Below are 17,306 nucleotides of genomic sequence, written 5' to 3' on the forward strand. Positions count from 1 at the left end.
GCTGAATCAAACACTGAAGTGCAAACACAGGAAGGTCCGATTCCATATCACTGGATAAACATTGTGATTCAGTGTCTGAAAAAATAAATCTATACCACAGTGACAAGACACATTCAGATGACGAGTTAACTGAAGAGAAACACATAGTCAGCGGGACCTTATTCTCCAAATGTAGTTTTACTAATCCAGAGGGTGGTTTCAGAAAATATTAGCAGGATTACTAGAGTAAATCAGCCAAATTTTTTAGTTTAACAAAATAGGTTTAATAATTTCTAAGTTATCACAGAAACTCCTAGTTCCTATACCAGTTCTCTCTTCACGTCTGTTTTCTTCACTGCGGATGGAGGTGATCTGTGCTTCACGTTTGTGTTCTTAAACCATGTTTCAATTAATCTGACCACGTTAGTCATGATTTGGGTTTAGGAACATTCAGTCCTGGTTTGTTAAGATTACTGAAGCTAGGCCTTTTACAACAAACCCTTCTCTTATGATCCTTCTCTATGAAATCCCCCTCAGGCTACCGTGATGTTAGCCTGCTAAAATGATCTTGTCTCATCCAGCAGACTCCGTATGTCAAACACACTTAAAGAACTGATCTTATTAAAGGCTGGATTACATTATCTTGAGTGACACTGTGCTTTTTTTTTTTTTTTGGAACAAAGACATCCAGCCTTTGTGAGAATGCGTAATTACACTAACATGTTGATGATTCTCAGTAAGAAAAAAGTTCCCATCAGGGGCCTGTACCACACAGTGAGATTAGTGGCTTGCTTCAGGTTTTCCAGGATCACAAAGCTGGCTCACTTTTAACCTAGGGATATTACCATGGTAACATATGCTGCACTGCTGTCAACCTCCTTTGCTGACTGAAGATCTTTGGAAAGTATAAGTCATCATCCTGACATCAAAACTAGAATAACTGCCTTATGTTTGTATGCCTCCACGAACCCATCGAGTTTCTCTTAGTTTACATCCATGTCTGTGAAAAATGGATCTTCACACACATCTTCTCTCCCCCCGACAGAAAAGCTATACAATCACGCCAGTTTCAAGATTTTGTGTCACCAATTTAGTATCTGACCAAATCATAATAAGTGAATGTATTCTTGAGTTTAGGCCATAAACATGTTTTTTGAGGACACACTGATCTTGACCTTTGACCACTTACTTCATTTCATCAATTCATTGAGTCCACGTGAACGCTTGTATCAAATTTGAGGAAATTCCCCCAAGGTGTTCTTTAGATAACTGCATTCACGAGAATGACAGATGCAAGGTCACAATGACCTTTGACCACCAAAATCTATTCAGTTCATCAAGTCCAAGTGGACATTTTTGCCAAAATTACAAAAAAATAAATAAATAATAATAATTCCTAATGGTGTTCTTGAGATATCACGTTCACTAAAATAGGACATATAGACAACCTGAAAACATAATGCCTTCAGCCATGGCTGTCGCTGCTGCGGAGACATAACAAGGTTACAGTGAAGTGACAACTGATGAGTAGAATCACTTTGTTGCATCCATTCTAGGTTTAAAACAGAGTTTTTGAAAGCTCATCGGGTGTAGACTTCTTTTTCCCTCTCTGCCCAGGCAGCAGAACAGTCTTATTATTTTTAACGTTTCACGTAAATCACACTTGTGAATTTTGTTCATCTTTATATTTGAATTCAAGTTGTCGTCATAATTACACATTTCTTTTGCTGCCTCAATAACCAAATCTCCCCACTGATATCGTTTCATCTCATGTCATCAAGTATTCCATACTCATGGCTCTGATGATGATGTTTGTAATAAAGAAATCAAAAGAGTTAACTGATCACCAGCTTCGTGATATCAGCTTTCAGGATCACCACTGTCAGGCTCAGTGAATCCAGGCTTAAGTTGAACTTGCTTGCTGATACAGGTCCCTGAAACCCCGAGTTATATCAACATTTCTCAGGTTTGAGAACCTGTTGCTATGACAACTCATCCACATCAACTTTAAGATAGCTTTGACGAAGTGGCAGATCCCGCGGTGTGTGGAATCACCTTATCCACATTTAAAGAACAAGGCCCTGCTGACTGGTTAACAGAGACCACTGAGGCTTTCAGCACAGTGAAGAGCACAGAACATCTGCGCTTCTGGGCTGCTTTACCATACGTACTAATGACACACTGGATTCAAATCAACAGTTAATATCAGGTTGACACTGAAGAGCAGCTCTACAAATTAAATATTGTGTAGTGTTTCTTTCCCATGTCAGTGAGAGTTTGGTGGTTCCCTCATTGTGGGACAACAGCGGCACTCTGCCTTCATAGTGAAACTCACAAATTACAGTGAAAATCCTCATTTCTTTGGAATTACTTAAACAGAGGACACCCATGAGACATTCAGTTATTTGACCAACATTAAATATTGGTAATGGTAAATCACTAGCAGCTTCATTTCCCTTCAGATTTACATGTTTAACCAGTTTCCATATACCTGCTTTTTAAAAAAATGTTCTTATCTTGAGAGCAAAAGAAATATATTGTGCTCAAATTATTGAAAAAACAAAAAGAAAAAAATAATCAGCTTTTGGGACTTTGGGGGCACTAAATATAGGCATTTTGGGATGCTATCACAAAATTGGAGTGGATCTTTACAGGTATGTCAGTCTTTAAAAACAGATCGGATGTAATTTGAGGATTACAAACGGTCCCTATGTGATGATCTGCACTGTCAGTCTTATGTTGCCTCACTGACAGAAAAATGCATCTTGGAAATATGAAAGGAATCTTGCCCAACTTAGAGTTCCAATTTCAAAAGTTGTTCAACTGCATTCTGTCTGGTAGGTTGAAATTCCTCTGTACTCAGTGCAAGTTGGTGGAGAAAGGTAGAGCAAAAGCAAACTGCTCGCTCCTCTGTTCTTGTTGGAGGTGCAGCAGCAGCTCTGGACGGAGACCCCAAAGAAGTCCGTGTCTCTTGAGACCGCAGTGCCAGGCAGACCAGCTGGGTGCTCGGTACTCCACCAGGGACCAGCCTCTGCTCTCTGCCACGTTAGCACCCGTCAGTCTCCGTAACCCTCTGCCACCTACATTCTATCCATGCAAAAATCTGCTGAATTAACTCTGAAAGTAGTGACCTACAGACGACTATCGCTGAGGTGTCAATGAAACTCTGACTATTGAAATGTCTCCAGTCTGATGGAGGTGTTTGTCCTTCCACACAGCATGATGATCCAGTCAGTGAGCAAAGGCCCAGAGCAAAAATTAAGGTAGGATGGGGAAGGAAAAAATATTGGTTCGACCTTTATTTAATTACAATATAGATTTTAAAAAATTATTATTTTTTTTACAAGTACCTCTTTCTTTCCTTCTGCAAGTTATTTTTGTGTACAAGACCAAGAGGGGGGAGGTTGTCTTACTTCGAAGCAGTGCTGTTCTTGTAGATTATGCCTGCAAACAATTTTTAATTTCTTTTCAAAGGAATGGGGGGACAGAGGACAAAAAAAAAATAAATGAAAGGAAAAACAATCTTCTTAGATCCAGTGGTGTGTCTGGTGGGGCCGGGAGCCCAGCATGACCTGGGTCCCAAACTGCTGATCGCAAGAGAAAAAGGGGGGGGGGGGGGTTGCGATCAGAGCATGTTAGGAGTTCAAAATCCATCCACCCAAACACCGAGGCCCCTCTCTGCCAGCGTACGGTTAACAGAAATCACCTGAAACAAGAAGAGAAACATTCAGGTCATTTACATGATGGATAAATCAATAAAAGGGGAACTCTGGTATTTTTCAACCATTTTCTCGTGTTTTTGTGCCAAAGTGATTCATGGTGGGAAAATCATTTTTCTAATTGGTCCAGTATTGAGAGAGAGGGCTGCAGTTGGTAGCCATGAAAAAAGCTACAATGTAGCCAGTCAGGGCAGGTACACACTGTTAATTTACCATTCAAAGTGTTTGTTTTTGTCACTGACAGGCTCAGATTGTTATTCTGTGTCAGACATTATGGAAAGAACACTGCAGAGAAATCAAACTTTTTTTCTGTACCTTTCACTTGTCACATTCTGTTTTGTGTCCCAGCCTTGCTAAAGGAGAAGTCCCATTATAATCCTGCAGACTTCTTCAATGTCATTGCTGAATATTTAGCTGATTTCGACAATGTGATAATATTTTAGATAACACTGAGCTACACTTTCTTCTTCAACAAAGCAAGCTCTATCCTTCACTGCTCTCTCCAGCTCCCACTAACTTTTTCACCATTTTCAGCCTGCAATAAGTCATTTCTCAAGAGATTTCAGAACGAAAGACGAAGACTTCTCCTTTAGCGGGACTGGGACACACAACAGACTGGAATGAGTGACTGGTACAGAAAAATGTTTCATAAAAGGTGCAGACACACCAAACCGACATCAAAGAACTAGCGGCAACAAAGCCAACTGTTGCGTCATCTACTTCGCCTCAAGTCGCCCTGTGTCAGTTGCATTTGAATACACTACATGGTAGGGGTGACCCCGAATAGTCAATGATTCTTTGATTCGATTCGGAGAAGTCTGATTCGGCTGCCAGTCTCACCATCAAAATCGTCACAAAATGTGGTTATGAAACAAGACCATACCATTCTGACTATATGGGGGTGTTCACTGCTGCTGAACATCTTGATTTGACATTGAATGTATTTGTTTTCTAGTAATTCATGATATATAGCCTATTTTGATACAAACATCAGCCTAATTTCTGTTAATAAAAAATTGAAAATGACGTGTGCGTTTAATCAGTAGGCATAATCATTACTAAGCATGAATAAATCACCCAGTTGCTCCATCCAAATAAGCTGAGGTGAGTGAGTGCACTGCAGGACCATCAGAGCAACATCGAGGCCTACAGTGATTTACAGTGGCGGAGTGCATAAACAAACACTTTGGAGGAGGTATGTGCTCTCAAATCAAACTTTTTTGAAGGATTATTCGTTTACCTGAAGTGTCTTGAAATGAATTTCACCGCTGATTGTTTTCTTGATAGACTCTGATTTTTTATGTATTTATTTATTTTATGTATTTATTATCACTAGTGTGTCTGACCAGTGTGTATACACTGGTCAGACACACTAGTTTGGCTGTAAGTCCAGCCAAAAAAACCCCTAAAAATCAATAGTGAGGGAGGAGATGAGATATTACCTGCACTACAACAACTCGTATGACTAATTCCATCAGGACAACAGCACAGTCATTTGATACTCACCAATCTATCTCTTAAACTTAGAAAAAAAAAAATAGAAACACTGTTCTTATTGATTTATTTCAGTTGCCTCTACTAACATCCCACTTGTTTGTTTTCACATTAAACACAAACCAGGAAAGGAAGACATTATGTCCACTGATGCATTTGAAGGCTTTCAATGTGAAATGTCAAACACCTATCTGAGAGACATCTGTGAGATGTCAAACATCTACGCAGGAAGTGTTGAGTGTCATTCAGTACATTTACATGACATTAGAGAAATTCAATTTACTGTGTTAGTTCAACTAAAACTGGACTTTTAAAATACATGTAAACATGTTAGTCGGACTGACATTGTACTAAATCAAACTTTTAAAGTTAGACTAAGACACCCAAGTAATACGATTGGGAATCAAATAACTCCTATATGTACACAGTCAATCAAACTGGCCTGTGCAGCACGCGCCAAGTTTCCGCCACAGGCGTTGACCTGGAAGTCAAATAGCATTAAATGGGATAATGTGCGTCTCATCTATATAAAACAGCAAAGCGTACTTCATGGATGAAATGGACAGTGCTGTAAAGTTGTCCACCATGGTACCAGTTTCCCGCTAGTTGACCGTAGCTAACTTGTTTGTCAATTGTTTGGTCTGTGACACGACAGCTCAATCGGAAAAAGGTCCAATACTAAAAAGCTGAAAGGGTGCATATCGACACCTACTGTAGCGGAGTCAAACAAACTTTGGTCAATAAATTGATTTCCCTTACCTCTTTGTACACTGGGACAAGGACAGTAGTCCAATTAAATAGCCTAGTCAAGCCATTCCAGCTTCTCAGGCAAAGCTGTAATATCAGCTAAACACGATTGTATTAAATGTTTGCCAGAAAGTTGAAATGTGTCAGAGAGTGGTCATTTTAAAGCTATTCGACGTGGCTACTGACAACCTCAACCCTACAAAACTAACAAGTGTACATCACATACATTACAGAGCATTGTACTATGAAGGTCATTTGCAAACCGGTTCTATCTAAAGCGCAGTTCAGACTAAAGATTCACGATGAGACAAGTTGAAACGGGCAACTACTTGCAATGTGCTGTTCAGCAGCATTCTAAAAAAGTTGCCGGTTCACAGCAATGCAACTAGATGAGACGGTCATCTCTATGCAACAACTCTCTGTACTTTTGTTCTGATTTCCAGCTTTCCAGGCTTATTTTGTGACTGAATATAATTTGTAGCTTTTTAAAGTATGAATCAGGATAGTGATAGTGAGACACTGGCTACAGCTGCATTTGTAGCAGTAATGAAAACGAAAATGAGCATCAGATGGACTGTACTCATAATAAATACAACACAATAATGTAAATAACCAGTGCGAAATATTCTGTCAATGAAAATGTGTGTGTGTGTGTGTGTGTGTGTACACACACGTACCTCCTCTCCAACCATATTCCACAGGTGGACTAGCGGCAGGCCTGTGTTGTTATCGTAGTTTGAGACCTTTACACAGAGGGACAGGCAAATGGACAGTTAATTACAGTTGAGTGCCACTCTGGAGTCTAGCTTAGTAAGAGAGGTGATCTGACCTGTGCGAGCAGTGCCACTCCCCTGGTCATCTCCTCCAACGCTGATGTGGCTTCTGGTGAAAAGCGATCCTCTCCTGATAAGACATTTTAAACATCACGTCACAACAACATAAGAGGAGGAACAACAGTCACGCAATATCTGTAGCTTTCACACAGCTTTTAAGCCCAAATTTGAAGCAAAAACTAAACTAAGGCATTTCATATGAAACTGCCATTAAAAAAACTAACACCATACTTGATAATGCAATTTCTTGTGAATGCTCCATGCTGAATAGCCGACGCTACACTGCAGTGCTGGCCTGAAACGTTGAATAATACCATGCATCTATGGAATATTTGAAGATCTAATGCTACACTGCAGTGCTGGCTTTAATGTGTATGAATGTCATGAAACAGTTGAATAATAGCAATACTGTGGAATATTTCAGGGTTCTTGAAAAGCTTATGCTATTAGTATGAATGTCATTCATAAGTTGAATAATACCCATGGAATATAAGATTAACTTCACAGAGATTAAGCTGAGGCTCACAATCTATGTTTACGATTTCCAATAAAAAAACATAACTTGTCTTGCTATCTTGCTATTGTGAGAGAGAGGACACCCTGATAAACACAGTGTGTAAAATTTGTGTGTGTTGTGTCAACAATGTGATCAAGGCAGCAGGTTGTCTGGTTCTGTCTGTAAAATGTATTCAGCCCTCTGTGTGTGTGTGTGTGTGTGTGTGTGTGTGTGTGTCTGCCCAGTGACTGCTGGGTCAGACAGTTAATCTTATGGAGATTTAGATGAAGTACTCTTCTCAAACTGCTGGCATTTAAGCAGTATATAATATAGTATATAATATAGCAGTGTGAAATTTTGTATGTAATGTCTGTAGTGTCAAAAATGCGAGCATGATCACAGGGAAGAAAACTGGCACAATCTACTGTCCTCCAGAGATTTCAGGTCTCATTTAACATGGAGTTCAATGCATGAGTTAGTGGAGTTTCTCACTTTCAGGCTCACTGTGCCAAATGTGTAAGTCTGATTGCTTCCAAAGTAGTGCTGCACGATTAATCTAATCACAATCGCGATGTCAGGCTGTGCGACTGCATAACCGCATAAAAGGCTGCGATTTGCGATTTAATGTAAATAAATGTTAACGTGTGTGCCTGTGAACGTGGCTGCCTCTCCTGTAGTGTGTGGAGTTTGTTGACATCATGCCCACAAGCTATCCTGGTGCGTACAGCCGGCGTGCAGCAGTGACCAACACAGATGCTGAAGAAGAGCATGAGTTGAGCTCGACCATGAACAGGCTGAGTTGGTGGCGAAAAAAACGTCTGCTATATGGCGATACTTTGGATTCAGGTATGGCGACGTTGAACAGAAAGACGTGCTGTGTAAGTGTAAAAGTTAAAGTTGCCACGTCCCGCGGCAACACGACCAATCTATATCAGCACTTGAGACAGCACAGAGAAAAGTAGGAAGAGTGCATGCGAGAGAATGCTGACCCGTGTAACGGTTAAGACAAAGAGACAACTGAAAGCCGCCAGAGCCTCATAAAACAACATCCACAGTTATGCAAACATTTGTAAGTGTCACAGGGAAATCATGGACTCCATAACAAACTATATAATAACAAATGACAAATTGAGCAATTTTGCACGGGTTTGGCCCACTTGACATGCTGCTGTGTTGTGCTATGGCGCTGGAATTTGTCATTTACGTGACAACGCCTGAACGCAACATATGCTCGCTCCGCTGTGTGTACAGTTCTGTGCTGCGCTGCTGTGTGAGCAGCGTGTTTGACTGTGCTCAGTCTGTTGATGGTCATTGACACACTGTCTGTCCATTACAATAACTATGTCAGGTCAGTGCCCCCCTGATATAATGTAGGGGAAACACTGAATCAAGCAAGAAGACTAATGATACCATTTATGTATTATATTGTAATTGCAATCGCGATATTGTCCACCATAATCGCAATCGCACATTTTATAAAATCATGCAGCACTATTGCAAAGTAACATTAATTCAAAGAGCACAATTTTTACTCAATTTTTTTTACCAAAAATGATGTATACAGAGTAAAAACTGTAGGTGTGACAGCGAGTTAAAGAGAAATGCTTAAGAAGCTCTCTGCACTGACAGTTGATTCCCTGTGCTGTGAACGTTCCGTCCCATAGAAACTCAGAAAATCTGAGAAAGGCATTTTTACCATGCCACATACAAGTCTGAATATTTCAAAAAGTTTGAATGATATTTTAAACTTGAATAAAAGTAAGAATGTACGAAAGATGGAGAACATTTTAAAGTTTGAATGGAATTTCTACGTGAATGTATGAATGAAAAGGCTTTGTCAATGCATGAAAAAGCAGGAATTTATGTGAAGTTTGAAGATTGGTTGCAATCATTTGAATGGGGAAAAAAATGCTTGAAAAAAAATGAATATTTTGGAAAGTATGTATGAAAAATCTGAACAGAAGCACACATGCCTAATTGAGCTCAATATTTTGATGTTTGACTTAAGTTTCTATGTTGAAAAATGTGGAAAGGAGTTAGATGACAAAAAATGTGGTGGAATAATATTAAAGATATAGAACAACATAGCTTTTGCGTTCACACCCAATTAGCTGAATTCACGTTAAAACCCAAAGTGTTCAACGGACTGAAATACAAGCACTGTTGTTGTCAAACTGGTGTTGCAGCTGCAAGTGTTTAAATCATGTGTAAACAAAAACAATGCTGACCTGGAAGTGGGGCAATGTTGTCGAGCAGTACTTCAGCACCTTGAAATGGTAGCGTTACAAAATCAGACCTGAAAAATACAATGAAGCAATTTGTTAAAGACCATTTATAGAACTATGACTCATGCAATATGGAAATCAGTGTAGAGTAAGAACAACATGGTTAGATATTTGTAAGTCTGTGATAAAAATTAGCATCCATGTGTACTGGAGCTGTACTAGGAGAGGATAGAGGCACGGGAGTTAAAAAGCACCTGGAAAAAGTTGCTGTTTTTCAGATTTCAAAGGGTGTAGCTTCCAGTTTCTGTAGGACTCCCAGTGCAATAATGAGTTGAATACAAAAAATCATGAGGAAACCAGGAGGTTGCGGTATAGACTTAGTAGAAACCAAAAAACCCAGGGTGTCAATCTTATCTCTTTAAAGTGATATTCTCTTTTTATTAAGTTTTTGCATCTGTTGAGAATTCTGTTTGTACTGTTAAAAATTATTGTAATATAAGTGCCTTAACACTTATATTACAATATTTTCATTCATGGAAAATTAAAATGAGAAATGCACTTCTATGATTATACATACAGAAGAGCTGTTTACCCAGAAAGGTATTGGAAGGAAACTCTATTTAGAGAAGCACTTCCATTATGCTTGTTAGTAAGTGCTGATGTATTGTTATGTCTCATTAATGCTCAATATTAGATATGGAGACGGATGAAGCCTTCTGTCCATACTCTGTGTTCATTATGGCCATAATTGTGCATGCTTCTTTAAAGCTTATGGATACAGACACAATGGAGCAGTACACCACTAGAGATCACAGAGGCAGTCTAACTTAGTTCAAAAGAGATTTTAAAAAAGGCCAAACAGAACAAAACAATAACAGGCTCGTTCAAGATGAGGCAAGCCTGCGCAGATTCGATCACCGACACAATGCATGCCGGTTAGATTTGTTTCTGACTTCATCCCAGCTTGCTCCGACATCTTGCAAAAGCGGGCAGGGATATTCTCACAAGATTGAGGCAGCTGCAGTTTTTAGAGCCAAGAGCTGCAGCTGCTCTCCACCAACTGTAAGACCAAGGGCATGATGGGAAACGGCTGGCTCTTACCTGATCTAACAGCTGATTGATTTAAGTGTTGACTCAACAAGATGTTTTTTTTAAATAAACTTTTTATTTTTGTTGAATTTCAGAGATTCAGATGTTATTTGTCTGATTTGAAGGTTTTAACAGAGTACATGTTGTGTGACTGACAGTGAAGTTTAGTAGTCAGAGACTAAATACATTCAACATAAACTATACATAGTCAAATGTATATTAACATTGGACTGTTTTAATTATTGAAGTATTTGGCAACACAAAGACTTGTGGTCAGTGGGATGTGAGGATTCTTAAAATATGTGTGCAGATGTGAAGCCCTGACTATATCTGACTGATCTGTAATGAAAGCTGTTGTCTTGTATTTCTTTCCTCCGTGTTTGTTGATGTTATCAATGTATTTATGTAGTTGAGGGGACAGGTCTGCTCTGCAGCAGCAAACTGATGATGCTGATTTACATGACATTTTATGTAAAATGGAGAGTTTTTAATAAACTACTCCGTCATAATTAAAACAACTGGAGACTCCGAACAAAATGATATACGAATCTGGTAACATTTTTAATAAATCGGCATCAGATCTAACAGGATGTGGGTGTTTCTGCGACTTCCTGTACACAATGAAGGCTGCTGGGAACTGTTGGGAAACTGTCCAACTTCACTGCGACTTTTTGTCACCACCTCCTGCTGCAGCCGCCTGATCTCTTCCAGTTTCCAGACGAGAGGCCGTTCATCCCAAATGAGCCTAATATAGTGAAAAGAATTTTCCATACATATGTTGCAATGTATTAAATGCCCTCACAGACCACTGCCATCTTAAAAGGTACATTATTATGACCTCCTCCACTGTTCTTCAGCTCAATGAGAGAAAACTGAAGTTATTTTATTTGGACCACAGCACTTGAGTGCTGGAGGGGTCGTGGGAATTTGTGCTTTGTGGACTTGGGGAGGGTTTATGGCCACGTCCCTCAGGGGGTCTTGTGGGCGGGTACTGCGGGAGTGTGGGGTACTGCGGGAGTGCGGGGCACCGGGCTCCCTGCTACGAGCCATCCAGTCCCTGTATGACCAAAGTGAGAACTGTGTCCACATACTTGAAGTAAAGTTAAACACATTCTCGGTGGGTGTTGGCCTCCGCCAGGGTTGACCCTTTTCACCGATCCCGTTTGTTACTTTCATAAACAGGATCTCAAGGAGCAGCCGGAGGGAGGAAGGGGTCCGGGTTGGCAACCTCAGATTTGTATCTCTGCTTTTCGCAGATGATGTGGTTCTGTTTGCTTCATCACACTGTGACCTCCAGCATGCACTGAGGCAGTTTGCAGCCGAGTGTGAAGCGGTCAAGAGGAGAGTCAGCAGCTCTCAAATCTGAGGCCATGGTTCTCTGCCAGAAACCAGTGGATTGCCCTCTCCAGGTTGGGAGAGGGTTACTGCCTCAAGCGAGGGAGTTTAAGTTTCTTGGGGTCTTGTTCAAGAGTGAGGGTAGAATGGAGTGTGTAATGGATTGGTGGTTTGGTGCGGCTTCTGCAGTGATGCAGGCTCTGCTGGTTGGTCATGGTGAAGAGGGAGCTGAGCTGGAAGGCGAAGCTTTCGATTAACTGGTCCATCTATATCTCAACCCTCAACTATGGTCATGAGCTCTTGGTAGTGACCGAAACAATGAGATCACAGATACAAGCAACTGAAATAAGTTTCCTCTGTGGGGTGGCTGGGCTCAGCCTTAGAGATAGGGTGAGGGGCTCAGACATCCAGAAGGCACTCTGAGTAGAGCTGCTGCTCCTTCGCATCGAAAGGGGTCAGTTGAGGTGGTTCGGGCATCTGATCAAGATACCTTCTGGGCACTTCCCACTGGAAGGAGGCCCCGGGGCAGACCCAGAACATGCAGGAAGGATTACATATCTCATCTGGCCTGGAAATGTCTTAAAGTCCCCCAGGAGGAGCTGGAAAGCGTTGCTGGGGTAGCTATGTTTGTGGCATTTTTCTTGGTCTGCTGCCCCCCGTGACTAGGGGTGAGTCATAAACAGTTACAAAAAATTAGAACACGAACAGCTTCTTCTTTTTTTTTTTTTTTAGGCGGGAGGGGGGTGATACTAATTCTTGACTAAATGTGATAGACGGTGAATAGGACAAGAAATGGTGTGAGACCGGGTTTGGCAACAAGTCAGTAACCTACGTGCTCCGTTCTATTAAAATGGCACGTTCGTTAAGGGGGTCGTTTGCCAGCTACAATGAGTACCGGGCCATCAAATCACAGCATCCGCGGTGAGAGGACATGGAATTGTTTGCGCTTTTACGCATGGGTCGGTGGTGAAGTGGCACACATGACTCGTGCTACGGATAGACGGATGGACGAGCCACATATCTCGGTGCCGCTAAAAAACAGGTAATACATCTGGCTACATCTTTCCCACATCAAATATCCGTGATCACCTAGACCCGCGTGCGTAAAAGCGCACACAATTCCGTGTCCTCTCACCGCGGATGCTGTGATTTGATGGCCCGGTACTCATTGTAGCCCACTCTTATAAGACCCAATAATGATAATAATAATAATAATAATAATAATAATAATGTTACTGTGGACCTATATGCCATGCTCTTTAATGAAATTACCAGAGGAGTTCGCTGAAAAACAGGTAATGTTAGCCTGAATTACTTGCCGTGTGCGTCCCCGGTGAAAATTGCTGGCATGTATGGGAAATACGGCTTCTACAGGCTCGCCATAGCTTAGTGTCAGGACTCAGGGACCAGAATTCGGGATGGCGGACCGTCGGAATGGCGATATTTCAGAGTGGCGGCCTGTAACCGTTGGTTAAATGGCCCGTTCAGTTGGTATTCGGATAACTGGGGCTTTACTGGTATAATGCAATAGCACCACCCAGCGGACACGAAAAAAAATTACCCACTCTAAATGTTAAGAGATTTTTGTACACAAACTCACCCCTACTCGTGACCCGGCCCGAATAAGTGGATGAAAATGGAATGGAACTTGACTAGCATTATTCCTCCTCATCTTGGCCCATTGGCCCCCTCTGTTAAATCACATGTTGAAAATCTTGGAGCCATATTTGATTCTGAATTGAAGTTTGTCAAACAAATCAGTCAAGTTGGAAAATGAAGTCTCATGAAGCTGCACACCGTCTCCAAACTCAGATCAATTCTCTGTACTTCTGACTTGGAGAAAGTCATATATGCCTTCATATCTTCCCACCTCAATTAATGCAACTCGTTATATTTTGGTATTACTCAGGTCTTCTTTATCCTGTCTTCAACTAGTCCAAAATGCAGCAAGAGTTTTAACAATGTCAAAAAGAGGGAGCCCCTTACCTCCATTCTTGCCTCCTTACTAGGGCCTAGAGATACGGACAAAAATTCATATCCCGGTATTTTCAGGCTGAATGGCGATGCACAATGTATATCGCGGTATTTTCTACTAAGTGGGCTACATGTGTTCAGTTGCAAGCTGATCCATGGCTGAAGTACTCTTCAGCCCTGCTGTATTATCAGACGTGTCTTAACTGAAAATAAAACTGCTAACAAAGTTCTGCTAATTAGTTGATAAACATATTTCAATTCCTATAGAGTCTTAAAAATAAAAGTTTAGTTATTTTGTTATTTAAAAACTTTTATTGTGAAGCAGCAAAATGAGTTGAGTTTTCAAGCGGCAACTTCACACAACTTCTAATACAGCTAATAGCAAACATGAAACAGTAAAACAAAGTAGATATCTAAAGTTAAAACAGGACGCAGGAGAGAAACTAAACTCAAAACCCCAAAAATTCAGTTAAAAGCTACAAACTACTGAGAGCTGAACACACAGAAACTTTTAAAAACGCCTTTCTCTGGTCTCCTGCAGACAGAGGAGAGTCTCACAAGAAACACGGTGGTTGCGTGTTGGCTGCGGTCGGCGAGACACCGCTGCTACCCGCTTGAGTGTGGGTGGTCTGGCTTTTGGACCTACTCCAGAGAAGGAGTAGGGGCGCAGCTCGGCATGGCACCGCACGTCTATACTGATAACGGAAACACAAAAATCGGTGTGGCCAAAAGTTTCAGAGGAAAAGGACCACAGTATTGTACGTGTGCTACTGCTGTAATTTTACTCATCTCACAGACTGATTTAGTATAGCTTGGACAACATATAGACCGATGTCGCATTGAAGAGTAATTAACAGACAGATTTAACAGAGGAGCAGCTCTGTGTCTCTCTGAGTGTTGATGGAGAAACTGATTGAGTAAGTGGGGCGGAGCTGTCTGGAGAGCATGAATGAGCAGAGATGAACTGATTGTGATAAGTTATCATTACTGTTATTATTCTATTGCTATTGTCACTCTAATTTTTGTGTTTCTCTCCTCCCTTTTGTTTTTCTCTGTGAGCTGTAAGAGCATTTGGATCAACTCTGTTTGTGTTTAAAGTGTTGTATAAACAAAGTTGACTTGACCGTTGCCTTGTATGATGTTGTGTGAAACTTTTGACTCTGCCCTCTGCCATCTACTGGCTGTATCTCTGCCATCATTAAGGATGCATGGAAGTATGAGGGCAGTTTCAAACAGACATATCTATTTTCGTACATAAAGGGAGTAAATGAGCCCTGAGTTGCACTGTTCTTGTAGATGATACAGTTTCAATACAGTGAGACCTCTGACACTCACCTTATTTGCCGTAGTGAGTCGATCTTAACTCTGTCATAGCCTCCATAATCCACATATCTGATCTCCACTTCATTGGTTTCCTTGTAGAAGGTGATGACCTGAGCTCTCCACCAGGCTCCTTCCACTGCTGGAGCTGCACAGATCACACCAACTGCACCACACACAGACAAAAAGATAATTAAAACTGCTACATGCAGTTTTGCTTACTAAAATTCACGTATAACACTTTAAAATGATGAAACCATGATGAAATTCAAAGTGTGATTTCTAATTTGTTTCTTTCTGAGTTTTTTGGTACTATTGTTTTGGTATAGTTATAATATTTACACTTAAGACAAACGATCCTGTGTTGCTCGATTTGTACTTCAGTTTCTAGGCTTTTTCTGCGCTCTGGGCATCTGTTATGGTTACATGTATGACATGGCTGTGGAAACTGGCCTTACTGCCATCTTCCACTCTGTCTCCAGTTAGTGCTGCCATCAGAGGATATTGTCAGGAGCCTTTTCCCACTAACACTGCACAGACATTTATCAGTTTGCAATGACTTTAATCCCACTTTGTAACCAAGGTTACCTTCAGCGGGCGAGGGCAGGGTGGGAGTGCCTGGCTGGGAGTAGCAGAGGAACATCTGCTGGTCGAGGCTTCGCAGGGCGTGGTAGGTGGGATGGGTGTGCTGCTGGACAAAGACATGACCAGCTGACACGATGTTCACCACTATCACTTCAACAGTCACTCCGCTGGGGAGCAGAAGCTGAGGGGACAGATGACATGAGCGGAACCGTTACTCTTCTATGATCCAGACTGCATTCCTTATGGCTAAAACCACACTCATACAACAGTTAGTTCCGACCAAGCATTCTGATTGGACAGGAGGCATTCCATCAGTGCTGATATACAGTCTAACAGCAACAGGACTTTTAACTATGCATGTATCACTCCGCTTTGCAGGTGTTCTGAGCTGTTTATTATATTAACCATTAATTAGCCAACATAAGGGTCGTCGTAACAAACCACACCACAAGGAGGACCGTAATTCCACCAATAGCATATGAGTTAAATAATGAATGGTTGTCAGAAAAGAACAAAGGGCAGGAAAGAAGCCTGGATTCACTGTAACTCTCCAGGTACGATCATGTGACATCAGATGGTAGCACAATGCTGTGACTGTCTTCAGCACTTGGCCTGTGGCCTTGTGCCTACAAACCAAATCACAGCTGTGCTAATATTCAGTAGAACATCACTCCCTCTTATGTGATATTGCTGAATTCATCCATAAGATGAAGGGGGCTACATGTGTAGGCAACTCCTGATTTGTGTCAATGTGGATATATAATATGATATGGCATCATCATATTTCTACAACCATCTGTGTTTTGTCAGTATTGAACTTTACTACCATCTACTGGATTTTAAGATATATGGCATTTATTCTGCCAAGGTCAAATAGCCTATCTTGTAATGTTAATGAAAGGGAAATATTATTTGTGTATGTGCCCAGTAATTCAGACCTGCTCCAAAAATCAATGAGTTCTTTATTGGCCCATGCTACACACAGTCCACCAAGTTGCAAGGAAATGGGGCTAGTAGTTTTTCTGTAAATGTGCTGACAAACAAACCCAGTCCAAAACATGACCTCCTTGGTTAAGGTAATTAAAAAAAAGACACTAGGAGGAACACCATTTGGTTGTAGCTTATATGATAGGAATTTTACCATTTACCTTGCAAGCACAGATGTAGAGGAAAGTGACAGCTGCTGTATTCACTTTCAAGCATTGTACACTCCTGCTTAAATGAGAATAAACACATGTGCAGTCTTTGTGTCTAATGAAACTTTTAACTGGACTTTTTGGATTGTATTGCTTCTTCTCACCAGGACCCTGCAGCAGGCTCATGTGTGTTTTGCCATATTTCGACTGTGACGAGGGATGGGGTTTGGTAGCATTTTATAAAGACGTCCACTTGTTAACCAAAGACTGCTCAACTTGAAGCAATCTCAGTCAACTGAGGGGGTCTCAGATTGATGATTTGAATCTCTAACTTTCAGAGGACATCACCACTGTACAGAAAGATGCAAAAAAAA

General features: G+C 41.1%; 1 protein-coding gene across 1 annotated transcript in view; it reads right to left on the minus strand.

The window, feature by feature from the left end:
* Window positions 1-3,433: 3,433 nt before the first annotated feature.
* akap1b (A kinase (PRKA) anchor protein 1b) overlaps window positions 3,434-17,306 on the minus strand; it is a 37,632-nt gene continuing 23,759 nt past the window's right edge. Inside the window, exons 6-11 of the mRNA XM_033631245.2 lie at window positions 15,800-15,977; window positions 15,227-15,377; window positions 9,497-9,564; window positions 6,769-6,842; window positions 6,617-6,682; window positions 3,434-3,685 (exon numbers count right to left, since the gene is read on the minus strand). Of these exons, the coding sequence (XP_033487136.2) occupies window positions 3,623-3,685; window positions 6,617-6,682; window positions 6,769-6,842; window positions 9,497-9,564; window positions 15,227-15,377; window positions 15,800-15,977 (600 nt within the window). The 3' untranslated portion in view covers window positions 3,434-3,622. The remainder of the gene's footprint in view (window positions 3,686-6,616; window positions 6,683-6,768; window positions 6,843-9,496; window positions 9,565-15,226; window positions 15,378-15,799; window positions 15,978-17,306) is intronic.

The sequence above is a fragment of the Epinephelus lanceolatus genome, chromosome 4 (genome assembly GCF_041903045.1).
Source record: "Epinephelus lanceolatus isolate andai-2023 chromosome 4, ASM4190304v1, whole genome shotgun sequence".
Lineage (NCBI taxonomy): Eukaryota > Metazoa > Chordata > Actinopteri > Perciformes > Serranidae > Epinephelus > Epinephelus lanceolatus.